Raw genomic sequence first — 16950 nt, 5'->3', positions numbered from 1 at the left:
CAGTTTAGTATCACATCACTGAACAATAGCATGCACACTAAGAAAAGCCATTCTGAGCTAAAACTCCCTCTTTCTGTCCATCAGAAAGTGGCTCTTCCATTATTAAGCCTGTTTTGGGGTAAACAGTCTTTGCAAGTTTGTCTCCAACACTTTAGATTCACTGCACTTGTACTTGAGCTCAAGGGAGCCAATGTAGACATCATTCAATGCAATGTTTACATGCAAATGATACACTGGGGGTGTTCCTGAATTAGCACTGGCTCAGGTTAACCCCTATATTTATCTTTGTGTGATGAATTATAATCCTAATGCTCTGCTATAATGATTTGTCTCTTCACTCCATTCCTTGATTTCTTCCCAGATGATTTACTAGCATTTTATGCCTCTGAAAGTCAAGTCGATGAGTATTAGACCATGCTAATCCATAATTTTGATGAAAAAGGTAAGACATTAGCTCTAACAGTCTTTGGCGAGTGTGTAAGTGTGTGTCAGGCTGGCTCTCCTGTGGTGAGGTTTTGTTCTAGGTAGTGAAGTACAATAGTAGCTCATTAGTAAAGAGAGAGCTCATAGATCCAACAGCTACACTATAACCAGCACTTCACAGCTCGTTCACACGCACGCGCACACACACTTAACTGACCAGGCCAGCCAATAATTCACACACCTCTTTGACCACTGCTAATCTCTAACCAAAAACAGACACAATCAACTGCATATTACGAGACACCAAATCTCAATTATCTATATTTATCCACACAGACAAAACCACAAATACACACACAGTGTGGTCCAAAAGTCTGAGATCACAAATCTGGGATTTTACTTTCAAATTAAACCTGAAAATAATCCAAATATACTGCTGTACACTTGTTGGTATGTTTGTATGTTTTTGTTGGCATCATATTTGTAAATGTAATGTAAAAATCTTTGCATACTGAATTAGTCTGAATCGTAATTTTTTTTTTTTTGAAAGCATAATTAAACAACTTTTCTTTCTTTAAATGTTTAAGAATGTGAGTGTAAAATATATTATTAAAATAAATATTATAAAAATATTTCAAATAATTTATTTATTTATTTATCACAAATCAAATGTAAGCTAATTTGGTTGAAAGGGAATAAAAACATTTGCCCTAAACATTTATTTTTTCATTCATTCATTCATTCATTCATTCATTCATTCATTCATTCATTCATCTATATTTAAGTCACTAATGATCTGTAAACAAATTTAGGCAAAGTAAAAATAATTTTTCCTTCCTTCCTTCTTTCTTTCTTTCTTTCTTTCTTTCTTTCTTTCTGTCTATCTATATATCTATCCGTCTATTTAAAAGTAAGATTACTTGGGTAAAAGGTCTTACGATTATTTGAGCAAATTATAAGACATTTCAAAATTCACCTAAATCGTTATGCAGATAAAATTATTAGTAATATAATGCAAAACAGAAGCATTTTGACTAGTAGACTCAGACTTTTGGACTCCATATGTCATCTGTAACCACTGTACAAAACAAATAATTTTTGCACACATAAAGTATCTCCAAAAAATTATTGTGTTTAGGGGGCTCCTTTCTGCCAGCTCTGTTACCTAATACATGTGGGGTCAATATGTGCAATGCTTGAACAATGTCTAAGAACTTGGTATTACAACCACTTCCTGTGTCTGTTTGCCTCTTAAGAAGAATCGCTTTATGTATCACCCAATTGTAAGTCGCTTTGGATAAAAGCGTCTGCAAAATGACTAAATGTAAATATAAATGTAAATGTCCCAAGTCCCCACCCAGTTTTTGGTCTTCCATACCCCTCCTTCTGTTGTGCCCTCTCCTCCCCCTTTCTCTTGTCTGTATAAAGAGGGGGTGAAGCTACATTGTCTCGACTGGAAATCTCATCAGGTCATCTGTCTATCCATCCATCCGAGGAGAGAGAAGAGAGAGTGAATATATCGCCATCTGAAACTTTGGAAAAGTTGGAAAGCCTGAGAACTGACTTGAGCTGCATGCGCATCCACTATCACGGCATCCTATACGAGCTCCGAGAAAAATACTGAGAGCGACAGAAACATAAAGGGATTTGTACAGTCCGTTACCTGCATATTTACAGAATCTGCTCTCGGAGACATTTGAGGAGACTCGGGCCGAACCTCACACAGCATCACCATGAGATTCTTCCATCCACTGTATCTCCTTCTGCTGCTGCTCACAATCCTGCACATCACCAGCGCCGAGAAACAAGGTACATAACCACAAGACCTTGTTTCGAGAGTACAGAAAATACGAATTAAGCGAGTTAAAACAGAGACAAAAAGGATGTGGTGCAAAATAAATCAGGTCTGTTGCGCGGTGTAGCCTAGCACTGGATTAAAATAGCTGCAACAAAACCTACATTAAGAAAAAGGAGTAGGCTAACAAGTGTAAGGATTTTTTATTTAATATATATATATATTTTTTTTTTTGTTACTTTTGTAAGTGCTTATGTTGACTACTGTTATTTTTAACTTATTTATCCTATCCTAAATATTAAGTGTACTTTATGTAGATGACTATAGTTTCAGAGAATCATATTTAGTAGTGAATTATGCAAAAAATATAGCAAAATAATTAACCCTAATAATTTTCCTGAGCTCTGAGCTCGCAGTCTGAAGGGAATGTTATGTTATAGGATAAAAAAAAGTGTATAGTGAAATATTAGAGAGAAAATTAAAAGCAAAAACAAAAATGCAGTGTGACCGATTCACGAGCGAATGGCTCTTATGAACAGGTTCTTTTAATGGTTTGAATCAGTCTGACCAATTGCTCCCTCAATGAACTCACTGAATGCTGAGAGCCGTGAGTGAATCAACATCTGATTTACTCACTAAACTGCAACTTATCGTCTCGAAATTAAGTTTTGTGTACTGAAGGTTTGTAAAACAAATAGGCCTATCGTTGCTGACTCAGGGAGTAGTTGCAGGTAAAAAAAAAATTCTGTAATAAATCAAGCATATTTTAATCTAAATATATATATATATAACGGTTTAGCCATTCAACTCCAACTGTTCTGCAGTGAGTCACTTTGGATAACCGTCACCTCGTTAGCAAATTAGGATCTAGTTGGCATATTTAGGTCTGTCCGTGTTAGTGGTCTATGCTCAGTCATGGCTGATTTAGGGTCAGTGCTTTGAGTGGATTTTAAGTGGCGCTTGACGCTTCTGAAAAGCTCAGCATCTTAACATACTCCAGAGACGAGCTCGGGTTTCACAAAGACTTCACTTGACCCTTGACTTGGGAATAAATGTTACAATTTGCACTTCTATACTAAATATAACAATGCAATTTTAAACTTATGTTATCGCAAAGCTGGAAATAAACCGCATTTACGCACGAGACCAATTTATTTGACACTACTTAACGTAGTTTTGCGATTATCTAAACACTCAGGCACATTGTTATACTGTAACTAAATGTAATTTAGCCTACGTGTATACACTCTCATCTCCCGCTGCTGTGGCGGCTATGCGCAATTAATCTGGTGCCCGTGGGCGATCAAGCACCGGCGTCCATTGTTAGTCATGATGTTGAGCACAATGGTATAATGCATTAGCATAGGGTTACTGCGGTGAAAGAGAGAAAGAGAGGGAGGTGCATGGAGTTCGCATAGCTTTAGTCAAAGGCAGATGTAAAAGTACCCGGCTCTCCTCCCGTGCGCACCGTGCCATTGGCCTTGCGCCTCTGGCAGAGGATCTAATAGCTGCTTGTGGAGGGAAGTGACATGAGCGCTATCACAAGAACCTCTGATTGTTATATTGCCCTCCAGATTGTTTGTTACCAACTGGAGAGACCATTCATTTTGAAATTATTTCAGGTAACACCCCAATCAGGGGAGGGGTTTCTGGGGGGCAAGGGATGCATATCTCCCCAACCCCCCCCCCAAATATCAAATTGTCAATTTTAGAATAAATATAGTAAAACAATGGTTGATCTCTTTTGAATTATTGATATTCATAGTAATGAACTTTGCAACATAATACTGTTATTGAGCTAAACTGAATTAAACTTAGTCTTTTTAGAGCTGCTTTACAGCTGACATTGTGCTCTTTTTATACCTGAAGAACTTTGCAACACTAATACTGTGTTTTTTTATTACTGTGAAGCTGCTTTAAAAAAATCTGTATTGTATAAAGCACTATATGTGACTTGACTTGGCATTAAATATAAGTTTAATAATAGTTTATAGCCCTAACAAGTGTTTTTTTCCTCCCTTTAAAGATTTTCTCAACCTGAGGCGGAAATATCGCAGACACAAATGTCCAAAGAAGCGCTGTCTACCTCTTCACTCCAGAGTGCCATTCCCTTGAGGTAAGATTTCAGTTCACCTTATTCCCTTTTATTACTCTGAGGAATGAGCAAATATTGAAAAAGGGGAGCATGATTAGGAAACCCAAATTCTGACATCCCCTGGAAGTATTTGCCGACAAATAATCACGAAATACCACAAATTATTGACAACACAAACTGAGTCTTGCCTAACAAGTGCGTGCACTTAATTTAAGAATACCGTTTACCCAGCTAACAAAAATAATGTTTTGCTAACGTTCAGATTCTTAAATGTTTAAAAAAAAAAATCTTGGTTGTGCAAATGTAGAGGACAACATTAAGAGAACATTATGGGAATGTTACTTTTGAATGGTCTTTGAACCATCTGAAACTAGCAAACGTTAAACGAACATCCAACTAAAAAATATTTGAGAGAAACATTCCATGAACGATGTATAAATAATGTATGGCTAATGTTTTGAGAACGCAACTTTGAATGAACATTCTATTAATGTTACTGGAAGAATGTTTGTTCATATCTTAGAGAGAACTTTCACTGTTAGCTGGGTACCACTCCATTGTAATCTGGGCGTTAAGCCACAGCCGAAACAAACAGAGAGACTTTGGGTAAATACCCTGGACTAAATGAGCTGGGAAATTATTGGATCTTTATAGCCATGCGACTTTCTCTCAGATGGGGAGTAAACACAAACACTCCACACCCACCCACACACACAAAAGAGTGGAAACCTGCATAGCCCGAGCAGAGACACACAGCCGGACGAGAAAAGCCCTACCCCCGTAAATACACCCCATTTTAAGTATCTGCCACACACACTGTAAAACTTGGGTGGGACACCTAGTAATGCCAGTCCTCAGAAACACCTGGTGTTTTTTTTTTTTACAGTACAGCTTGTAGATGGTTCTTACATTAAAAGCTATATGTTACTCAACAGTTCAAATTTGGGTGGTTGTTCATGTTGAAATGTGTGTGATGTGACACTGTATCTGTGGGAACACTGTGACAACCTACCGGAGCCGCCTACTGTTTTCAGACATTCTGGAGAGGTTGTCACCTTTAACCTTTACTCTATGACCCCCACATGAGCCAGAGCTAGTCTGGAGTTAACAAAACACACACACACACACACACACACACACACACACACACACACACACACACACACACACATACACATACACATATAGGAACAATGTCTAAAAGAAAAGCAGCACAAAGATCACATCAAGAACAGTAAATATCCATTCCATAGGCCTGAATGATTGTGAATTGAAACTTTGTTTGTGTTTTCTTCTCCATCAGGTTTCACAACTACACAACTATCCTTATGTTGCCTTGTCGAGCGCTAAGAAAACCAAAGACCTGCATTGGGAAATGAGAGAAGAGTTTTGTATCCGACTCACTCAGGACTGTTCTGTAACCAAGCCATGCTAGTCACTTCTGTAAAGGGAGTGTATTGTTTTATGAATGTTAGTGAAGCCATGGGGACATTCACTGCAACCAAACATGCTGAAAACTCATTGCTCAATCAGTTTGAGTTTGCCAGAATCATTGTAAATAGTAAGAACTGAATGAAATGTGTTTATATGTAATTTATGCACTTCAAATGTTTTATTATCTTGATTAAATAAAAAGTGTATCGTCTTTTCACCCCGGACTTCATGTGTCTCAATTCATACCACTTGGTACAACTGGTTTTGACAAATTGGGATTGTTCTGTTTTTGATTGACAGAATCTGAAAAAAGCCACTGATCAGAAAGGTCAACATTCCTGATTCCAGACAATTAATTTTTTACCCTCTTTTGCATGGATTCATATATATACATATATATTCCTTATCTGTTGAATACTTCTCTTAAAGACAGATTTAGGCTACATATTCAGCAACATGTACACCCCAAATTTCATGAAAAAAGAATTTGTGATATCAGAGAGGACCCTCACAACTGTCAACATCATTAAATCTCTTAAAATAAAATCTTTCCTTTTGTTAAACTGTGAAATGTCATGTGGTGCAACCCTTCAAAAACTATACACTTAAAATAATTATAATATTTACTAATAATTGTAACAAAAGATCTTAATTTTGTGTTTAAAATTCTTTCACTATATCATAAAATGTCTAAAAACTTAAACTTGAAATAATATTAAGCATTTTGATTATTACTTGGTTGAACATAGTATCTAAGTTTTCCAAAACCATATGTAACCAACATACAAAAAGTATATTTTGTCAAAGTCCCTGTTGTGTTTTAAACAAAATTTTAATCTAGTATTATCTTACCTCTTTCTTTATCTTGACCCTTTTTTAATCATCAAACCGTGAGCACATTAAAAACTCAACCAACCTAATTCAATAAAACCTGTGGAAATTTTATTCCAAGAAGTAGTTTCAATCATTTTATTCACATTACTTTACATAAAAAGACCGTAGTTCGTAACATCTGTGACATCAAGCATCAGGACTAAAGCGGTCATGTTTTGAGAATGGCTCCAACACATACATACCACAAGAAACATCCTTCTGACACATTTCTTACACACAAACACCAATGACACACTAAAGAAACCAAATTAAGTATGATTAACTATCGCTGTACCCTCTTATTCATGCTCTCACAGGCACGAACAAGGAAAACCACAAGTTGCATGATAAAGCTTTTAGTTTGATTAGATCTCGCTATCCCATAAACTCATAATGAGCATCTTTACTGAACATTTCTGCAGCAGAGGTTTTTGACTTCCTAATTGCAGCCATTGTCTACCCAGACTTGTCGTCATGGAAACGTGAAAGCGTTGTTAGAGAGGTTACCAGGGTTCGTTTCCCACCAAAAGCCTTCTGATCAGTACACACACTCGCACGCAAGGCTTCAGAGCCCATCATGAGTCACTCGCTCTGTTTGCATGGGTCAGGCTCTGATCTGCTGGGCGGTCAGCGTGAGGATCCTCCTGCTCAGGACGCTGTTGTGCTGTTTGAGATAATCAATCAGGTCCGCCTGCTTTTCCACCACATCCTCCAAACTGGAGCCGTCCCTGTGAAATAAACCACAGAACATATGTGCACCTGTCTGAACTGTCCACATCACATGGGATTGAAATGTCAGTGTGTGTGTGCCTATGAAAACATCAGCCACACAGAAAACACCTTATGTTTAGGGATGCCCCAGCAGCACGGACTGTTCTGGGAGATACAGATAACTATATATTGGTCAGCATGATATATGAATCAACATTTTGCGAGACACCAAACGTCTATAGTGGAAAACTGCTTTTTATTTTAAAACAGGTATAAGTGTAGAAAACGATCTTTCATAAACTACAATCATTTAACTAATGTAGGCCTACTATGAATCACTGGAATGAAGAAATTATACATCCATATGGCCCAACTTTCTTTTAAAATGTACAAAAATATAAAAATAAATAACTTGAAAAAAAAAAAACTGTGACATGGACAAAAAAAAAATCATACAGGGTCTAAGAAAACATTCATTCATTTATTATTTATGTACTTATTTATCTATTGTTTGTTTGTTTTTGAAAATGAACATTTGGCTAGAATTTACCTAAAATATTTATTAACAAAATATTCATTATTCAGTTGTCTTCAGTGTCACATGACCCTTCATAAATTATTCTAATGCTGAGTTGGTGTTCAAGAAACGAACAGCAAAAGAACAGCATTTATTATATATTATTATTATTATTATTTATTAGCATTTTTTTTAACAATGTGAAAGTCTTTACTGTCACTTTTGATCAATTTAATGCATCCTTGCCGAATAAAAGTATTTAAAAAAAACATCTTACTGTTCCCAAACTTTTAAATGGTACCATATATATTTTAATATTCCCAAGGTTCAAAAAAGACTGCAACTTTCTGCTGTTGTAGCCTATTTGATTTAAAATGAAGAGCAGTTTTCCAATGTAAAGTATAATAGGCTGCTGATTTAATTACTTAATTTTATAATAAACAAATTCTATGAATCATTACCAACCTGTTTTATTTATTGGACAGATATAATTAAAAAGTGCAATTTATCAGACAATATTTTTTAGAACAACGCATCTTTGATCATTTAACAAGGACAATTTGTATGTGTACTACTGGTTGACCAGTATACGTTCTTCGAGAGAGTAGACATTAAACTGAAAACGAAAAAACATTTACTATGAAAAATGCACATTATCCACTTACAAAGGCTGTGGGTTTACTTTGGAGCTGACACAACCGGAAACTAATACTTTTCTAAATGGCTTCTCAAAATGACCAAATATAAACTGATTAATATCTCTGGTCAATATATATATGGCTCTTTCACCAATGTGTTTTACCTGAAGCCTGTCTCTGTATGTGATCCGCTGGAGCAGGCATGAGAGCGCTCCTCTTCCGTCACATCAGGATGTGGCTTCTTACTATTAAACTTCAGCACATGTACTAAAACACACAGAAAACAAGATCATAAATATACAAAATTAACAAGAATGTAGTTTTCTCATTTGTTTCTCCAACGCCCTCTCACACGTCCTTCCTCACAGTAATTTCAATATACGGCAGGGTCCAAAAGTCTGACAGCAGAAAATCTAGGAATTTTTTTCTCCATTTCAATCTGGAACTAAGCTAAACTTTTTTATAATCCATCTTTTCCTTTACACTCTCATTCTTATACTAACTCATCCTTTAACATAATAAACAGGCAAAGTATTTACCATTGAAAAATCAGACTGTGTCAGACAGAAATGTTGATAGCTGTGGTGTGTCTGACGACGCAAGACACGCTTTAACGTGAGCTAGGTGTGTGAAGACACACATCAGTGTGTGTGAGCAGGAGTCACGTTCAGCGCGGATATTCTTCACCGTAAGGTGTGCTAGTAGACGCGTGGCTAGTGTGTTTTGTGAGCGTGAGAAAGCAGGGCAACTGTGTGATTTCACACGTCACTTCCCTCCTCTCTCACACCTTTAATGTGCCTCTCAATCAGCAAAATTGTCACTCCATACACTACGACAGCACAGCAAGTTTAAGCTGATTCAAACAAAATCTGAACTCAAGATTGTAGAGTTCACAATAAGTGCATGATGTGGCTGTAGCTGGTGTAGCCAGTATGGCTCTTCTATTAAATATAATATGTAAATGGTTCTTTTTAAAAAATATATAATATTACTTAGTTTACAGCATATACACAGTTTGATAGCAATTGATGGCAGATGCCTTATGTCTTGAGCGATGATGTGTCAAACAGTTGACAAAAATCACCAGAGCAACATTTGCGATGTTATGAGACGATACTTCTATTTCTCTTTGCATTCTAATACTGAAATAATTACATTCTTCACCTTTAAAATGCATAAGATAGCTTGTGCTATCGGATCAAACAGTTCTAAACACATCTGTCTAAAGATAATCAAAGTGGAAAATATCTCAGGGTCTCTGAATACATTCTAATTACACCATAATCACCAAAAACAGTAACACACATACACAAACACCTCAGCGTTGTTCCTGACCCACACCTGGCCAACCCATCACAAACACACTAATCAGATAAAACTGCTCTTTCTTCAATCACCTGCAGGAAATGGGGGCCAACAGGCCATTGAGTTGGGCAGGAAGGAGGTCAGGGATTCCCTCTTTAGAGATAATGCACACCTTTTCTCTTGCTCTGAAGTGCCATATAAGTGCAACCTATAATAGTAAATGAAGCTTAAGCAGTTAATTTTAAGACAAATACTGTGTGTATGTGAGTTTAGATATGTAATGCTGGAAGGTTATTAAGGGTAATTTGTCAGTTCTGTCACCACACATCAAGAACAGCCTTTAAAGAATGCTTTTAAAGAGAAAGAGCGACAGTCTTTCTGATATACGTGCCACATTCCTTATATCTCCACTAAACAGTGGTGCTTCCCTCCACAAAAGACACCGTAAAAATAAACACCATTATAATAACACAAAGCTAACTGTCAATAATTCATTTGCATTCTAACACAATGTTGCACAGAAGTCCAGGGCATCGAAACATTTAGCACTTTTGTGCGACATATCCAAGCTCAAGCGGCATTCATTCTAAAGCTAGGAATGAAAAATAATGCACACTTCAAATCATTACATTCCCTCAAGCATCATATTTCAGCATTCCACTCTAATGCCTTCCTTGAGCGCATCTGTACGCGACAAGCGCATGTTGTCCGTGCATCGCGGTAAAACAATGCGGGTCCCAATCACCTCCCTTGCCCCCTTTGAAGGGCCCTAAACTTCCTTTGAAGTGCAGAGGCGGCATACGGCCCATACAGAACACTGCATTCATGTTCAAATGAAGAGAGAGAGGCAGAGATACAACATCACAGAAGACACTTCAAAGACCCTGGAGCACGACTCTGACCTAACTGCACCTTCCTTTAGGAAGGGACAGAGAGATGGATATATGGATAGGAGGAGATAAATGGTGGTTAAATAGATAGAGATCACTCGCAGAGATACAACATCACAGAAGACACTTCAAAGACCCTGGAGCACAACTCTGACCTAACTGCACCTTCCTTTAGGAAGAGACAGAGAGATGGATATATGGATAGGAGGAGATAAATGGTGGTTAAATAGATAGAGATCACTCGTTAGCACAATAAATAAATGTGCGGAAAATAAAGGGTTTTTGATTGAGACCTGGGTTTATTCTTTTGGGAATAATCTCATGTGGGAGTCTCGTAAATTTGTAGATGTATTTACATTCGCCTATTATGTCTGCTGCCATTTTTTCATAAAAAAAAAAAAAAAATTGTATTGTTTATGAAAAATTATATTAGCAGCATAATTTAAGTGAAAAAGTTGAAATTAATAATTTGAGAGTTTGGTCATTATGCAGAAGCTTTTAAGCATAACGAATTCTGTTCTGTTGATCATGTTATCCACAAGATTTTTAAATGTTCCAAAGAGCATCAATGGAAGCAAAAACAAAAACAGAAAAGGAGCAGAATATTACATATTTCTTATTAATTTCACAAAACATTATTTCCAGATTTTGAATTGTTTACTCACATACACTTCCATTCAAAGTTTGGAGTTTGTAAGATTTTTAAATGTTTTTGGAAGAAGCATCTTATATTCACCAAGACTGCATTTAATACAGTAAAACTGTGATTTTGTGAAACAGTATGAAAATCTAAAATAATGGTTTTCTGTTTTAATACATCCGTTTTAAAAATGTAATTTATTCCTGTGACGCAAAGCTGAATTTCCAGCATCATTACTCCAGTCTTCAGTGTCACATGATCCTTCAGAAATCATTCTAATATGCTGATTTGCTGCTCAAGAAACATTTCTCATTATTATTAAGGTTGAAAACAGATGTGCTGCTTAAAATTTTTTGTGGAAACTGTGATAAATTTTTTCATTTAAAGCATTCCTGCAAGATAAAAGCATTAATTATGAGTATTTATAATAATTTAATAAGAATCTTATACCGACCACAAGCTTTTGAACGCTTGTGTATACACATATAAATACATAAACATGCATCTAAAACATTTCCCTCACCTCATGCATAATTCAGAGTGATATAGGAGACATGGGGTGAAATCTGCTGATAGACTCAATGAGAATGAAGTGAGCGAGTGAGGGTGTGTCTCTATAGATAACATGTGGTCAAGCTTCAGTTCACTAATCATCTCTGGAATCCAGGCACTGATACGAGAATGTGTGTATGTGTGTGTGTGTCAACAGTAAAGACAATGCCATGGTGTATTAGGGTGGGGTGGATTCAGGTTGCCTTTGGCAAAGATGAGCCATATGTCCATAACAAGCCTCTTCCCCCAAAACATGGTCCTTCTCTTTGACATTCTCTCAAACATCTCCATTTCTTACCACGGGAGAGCAAAGAATTGTTTGTTATTATCATAAGGAGCACAAAATGCAAGAAAAAGAGGATGAGAGGGACAACAGCTGCCTGGTGGGTTTCTAAAGGGGTAAGGACAGAAGCTTGGGTATTGTAATGCATGCTGGGGGAAGGGGTGCATGTACTATTACTTCCAATTAGCCATCAAAATGAGTGTAGATTTTGAGCAGTAGCATTTCAGAGAACAGGTTATAATATATGATGATGTGAGTTACAAAACGACCAATGTTTTCTATAAATAAACTAAACAAACCCACATAATTCCACTGCCAGAACAAAAAAAAGAAAAAAAATGGTGTATTAGGGTGGGGTGGATTCAGGTTGCCTTTGGCAAAGATGAGCCATATGTCCATAACAAGCCTCTTCCCCCAAAACATGGTCCTTCTCTTTGACATTCTCTCAAACATCTCCATTTCTTACCACGGGAGAGCAAAGAATTGTTTGTTATTTTATCATAAGGAGCACAAAATGCAAGAAAAAGAGGATGAGAGGGACAACAGCTGCCTGGTGGGTTTCTAAAGGGGTAAGGACAGAAGCTTGGGTATTGTAATGCATGCTGGGGGAAGGGGTGCATGTACTATTACTTCCAATTAGCCATCAAAATGAGTGTAGATTTTGAGCAGTAGCATTTCAGAGAACAGGTTATAATATATGATGATGTGAGTTACAAAACGACCAATGTTTTCTATAAATAAACTAAACAAACCCACATAATTCCACTGCCAGAAGAAAAAAAAGAAAAAAAAAATGTTTAAAATAAAATGTGCAAAAACTTCAGTTTCATGGCCAGTGAGATATGCTTATTGCCATTGTCAGGGTGTGGCAAAAAAAAAAAAAAATGTTGGACCCTGTGTGCACGTATAGGAATGTGAAAAACGGGAATGTTTGGTGTAGGATTCTGTGTTATTAACTATGCAGAAATATCATTCAGAATGAATGATGAAGAAATCTTGTGTGTATGTGTGAGCACCTGTATATCTAAGCAAGCATATAACTGACAGCAGGAGCTCCAGACAGATGATGGCCAACAGAAGATATACAGACAGATTCTTCACACTTGCATCCAGCATAGAGGATGGAGCAATTACAGTCAGGATCGCTGCATTACCTATGTAAGAGAGAAAAAGAGAGCAATTCTGCTTTATATTAACCACTGATATCTGTACCAGCCATTAAAAATCCATTCCTGTTGATATGACTATTTACTTGATTATAATTTAATTTGATTAGGCTTCTTTACTAAATGATAAACTGCATGAAATCTGAAATTTGGTCGTGGTTCAGTTCAAATCACATTGAGCATTATGGTATGATTCACAATTATTGACTAAGACATTCACTACTGTTCAAAAGTTTGGGGTTGGCACGATTTTTTAAATGGTTTTGAAATAAGTCTCTTATGCTCACCAAGGTTGCATTCATTGATCAAAAATACATCAATATATGTAAAAAAAAATTCAGCCTCATTACTCCAGTCTTTAATCTCACATGATCCTTCAGAAATCATTCTAACATGCTGATTTGCTTTTCAGGATACATTTATTATTATTATTATTATTAATAATAATGATGCTGAAAACAGTTGTGCTTTTTAATATTTTTTTTTGGAAAGTGTGATACATTTTCAGGATTCTTTGATGAATAGTAAGTGCATAAGAGCAGCATTTATTTAAAAGTTCATTTATTTTTGCAAGAATTTAAAAATCTTTGTCACTTTTGATCAATTTAATGCAGCTTTCTAATTTCTTATCTTATTAATTTCTTTATTAAAAAAACTTTTTGGAACGGTGCTGTAAATTTACCATATTAGAAAATGAGAGGGAAAAAAAACAATTAGACTTAGTCATGAAGTGTATTTATGATAATAAATGAAAGCAACTGTGCATAAACTATTAAATTTCATCATCAATATATATATACACAGTTATAACGACAGCTTCTGTGCTGCCATCTAGTGGCCATTTGTGAAATATAACAGCTATTTGGACGTGACTGAAAGAGCACTTTAGCATTAGTATTAGCAAAAGATTCTATTAATAGAGATTGACTTTATGAAGTGGTAAAAAAAGGGTGGTGGGGGAAATTAAAATAGTGTGTGTGAAACATCTTTTCACCTGCAGAGTGAATGAGAAGTGGAAGGTTTTTTATTCCTCGGGTCAGTCTGTAGAAGTCCAGATAACCTCTCCGTCTCACGGCGCTGTGGTGATGCTGAACAAATCTATCATATATAAAGACCATCACCCAGAGTGAAACTTTTCCCAGTAACACCACGGTCTTGGAGTCGATGCCATGCAATGTCGCAGTGCACTCGGTAGTGTACTCATCAGATATCCAGCAAAATACTGTGATTACAATGCATACCACCACATAAACCACCTGCAAACCAGAGACAGAGAAATTACACAAAAAGCACAAAGAGGAAGTTGTGTACAGTAGTGTGTGTGCTAGTGTTCATGTACAACTAGTTAATTTAAAGGGGTCATATGATGCTGCTAAAAATAACATTATTTTGTGTATTTGGTGTAAAGAAATGTGTTTATGCGGTTTAAGGTTCAAAAAACATTATTTTCCACATACTGTACATTATTGTTGCTCCTCTATGCCCCGCCTTTCTGAAACACATCGATTTTTACAAAGCTCATCGGTCTGAAAAAGCGAGGTGTGCTGTGATTGGCCAGCTATCCAGAGCGTTGTGATTGGCCGAATACCTCAAGCGTGAGACGGAAATGTTACGCCCCTCACCATACTGTGATGCCGTGTCCCGGCCGGAGCGACGAGACAAAAACATTAAAACCCATTATAAACGAGGCATTCGTTGCATCCAGTGGGGACATAATTACGGATTATAATGACTTATACTGTCTTTTTACGCGTTGTGTTGCATCGCGCCGCGTAAACATAAAACCATGTCTGCATTTGTGATCGGAGAAATGACAAACAAGTGCTACTCTACACTGCTCAAAACTCGAGTTTGAATTGTCAGTGGCAAATTCTTTAAATATAAAAAACGTACTTACAGTCTGTGAGTCAGAACAGCCGGCATTGTAGTCTACCAGGATCAGGAAACAGTCCTCCATAAAATGCACTGCACACATCTGAATATTTGGGTTGAAGTGTTCTGGAACAGTGTTGTAAATACAACTTAACCACTGATTTTCTAGTCGTGTCCTCTTTTGGAAGGCGAAGCAAAGTAGTTTCGCTTTCACAACGAAACACACAGTGTCACACACGGCGGGCCTGAGTGAGCGGAGGCCGGCAGGCGTTATGCAAATCTTCCCAGATAGTGAGGTAGATATGTGGGGACGTGTTTAAATGAGGCATTTTAGGTAGGAGTGGTTGACTCTTAACTTTTATAAAGAATATCTCTTTGGATTTGATACTTTAGTCTTTGCAACTTTACAGATCTTCTTTATGCACCAAGAGCTTGTAACACTCCAAAGAGAAAGGAAAAATTGAAATCGCATCATATGACCCCTTTAAGGTTAAAGATTCTTGTCAAACTGTCATGTTTTTAAGTGATTTTCCTTTGTGGAGCAACATTTAACATTGATAATACTCACCATTTGTGTCTTATTTTTCAATTAAATTATCTAAAAATGGTTAAATCTTGTCATTATCCTTCTCAAGTAAGTGCAGTGAAAACTGTTTTTATACTCACGTGTAAAAACGAGAGGACACCCACTGCCCAATGAGTGGGTAATTTCTGAAACTCTCTCTTAATCACTGACTCAAGTACATCTTGGGATATTAGTGGTCCATCAATAAGAGGGTCATCGTCAGTGCTTTGAGTAAAATCTACATTTGTGTTATTCTGGCCACAGAAACAAAACAGACACATACAGGTTAGACTGTGCGTTGTAATATAGCATCCATAATACACTACAGCAATTAGCTGAAAGCTGCTTTGCAGGCATTAAATGTTACTTTAAAGTCATGCATTTCAAAGTGATAATGCATAAACTGTATTAGGGCCTAATAATGACTCACTATTACAAAAACATTCTGTAAAAGGCTCCTTTCACCAGTTGAACGACCTAGGGAATAGCGCCATTATCAAAACATTTGGTGATACGAATAGCAGCCACATAAGAGCTATTGACATAAGAGTCACCGAAAGGAGTTTAACTCTGATCATAAGTGCAGTGTATATTCTTCTACTACACAAATACACACACACACACACACACAACATACAGACAACCAAAAACAGCAGCAGCAGCTCAGACAAACAAGTGTGTTACTTAATAGTACATATAAACCATACACATCAAAGCAACAGTCTGTCATATCAGGGACATTTGGAACTGAGTAACGTTAGTTGTATTACAGCTGCTCCCGTGAAAAACAGCAAGCGAAATAAAATGTATATACGCACGCCATAAGCCGAGGTACACTCAGACTCCATCACACTGCCTGATCAATCATCACGCATAAAGGAAAAAAGATTCAGATTTAAGAAAACGCTCGGACAAACATTTCTAAATTAGACTTCCGGGTGGCGACATTACCGATCCTACCACGAGAAAGGCTTGGCTCATGAATATTAATCAGGTGACGTGACGCCCGTCATTCAGATTTAGGTGATTGGCTCAAAGCGAGCACAAAAGCACGCCTCATGAATATTAACCAGAAGTTTACATAGCACCAGCACCTCCATTAATGATTTTCCTGTTTTTTTCTTTAACAGTGTCAATGTCACTTTCATTGTTAAAAAAAGTTAATAGGGTTAAAACGCGTATATGTTTTCA

The 16950-nt window shown here is 36.8% G+C and overlaps 2 protein-coding genes across 2 annotated transcripts; one reads left to right on the top strand and one right to left on the bottom strand.

Annotated features, from left to right (window-relative positions):
* Nucleotides 1–2156: 2156 nt before the first annotated feature.
* apela (apelin receptor early endogenous ligand) lies at nucleotides 2157–4333 on the top strand. The gene is made up of 2 exons (XM_016504536.1): nucleotides 2157–2232; nucleotides 4245–4333. The coding sequence occupies exons 1-2, from the start codon at nucleotides 2157–2159 to the stop codon at nucleotides 4331–4333; spliced, it is 165 nt and encodes a 54-aa protein (XP_016360022.1).
* Nucleotides 4334–7162: 2829 nt separating this feature from the next.
* tmem192 (transmembrane protein 192) lies at nucleotides 7163–16730 on the bottom strand. The gene is made up of 6 exons (XM_016504669.1): nucleotides 16578–16730; nucleotides 15861–16013; nucleotides 14317–14578; nucleotides 13173–13310; nucleotides 8651–8753; nucleotides 7163–7348 (listed from the first exon to the last, which is right to left on the bottom strand). The coding sequence occupies exons 1-6, from the start codon at nucleotides 16605–16607 to the stop codon at nucleotides 7225–7227; spliced, it is 810 nt and encodes a 269-aa protein (XP_016360155.1). The 5' UTR covers nucleotides 16608–16730; the 3' UTR covers nucleotides 7163–7224.
* Nucleotides 16731–16950: the final 220 nt, after the last annotated feature.

This window comes from Sinocyclocheilus anshuiensis, unplaced genomic scaffold (genome assembly GCF_001515605.1).
Source record: "Sinocyclocheilus anshuiensis isolate Anshui unplaced genomic scaffold, SAMN03320099.WGS_v1.1 scaffold86, whole genome shotgun sequence".
Taxonomy (NCBI): Eukaryota; Metazoa; Chordata; class Actinopteri; order Cypriniformes; family Cyprinidae; genus Sinocyclocheilus; species Sinocyclocheilus anshuiensis.
Note: the sequence above shows the minus strand (reverse complement) of the source record. Positions and strands in the feature narration are given on the sequence as shown.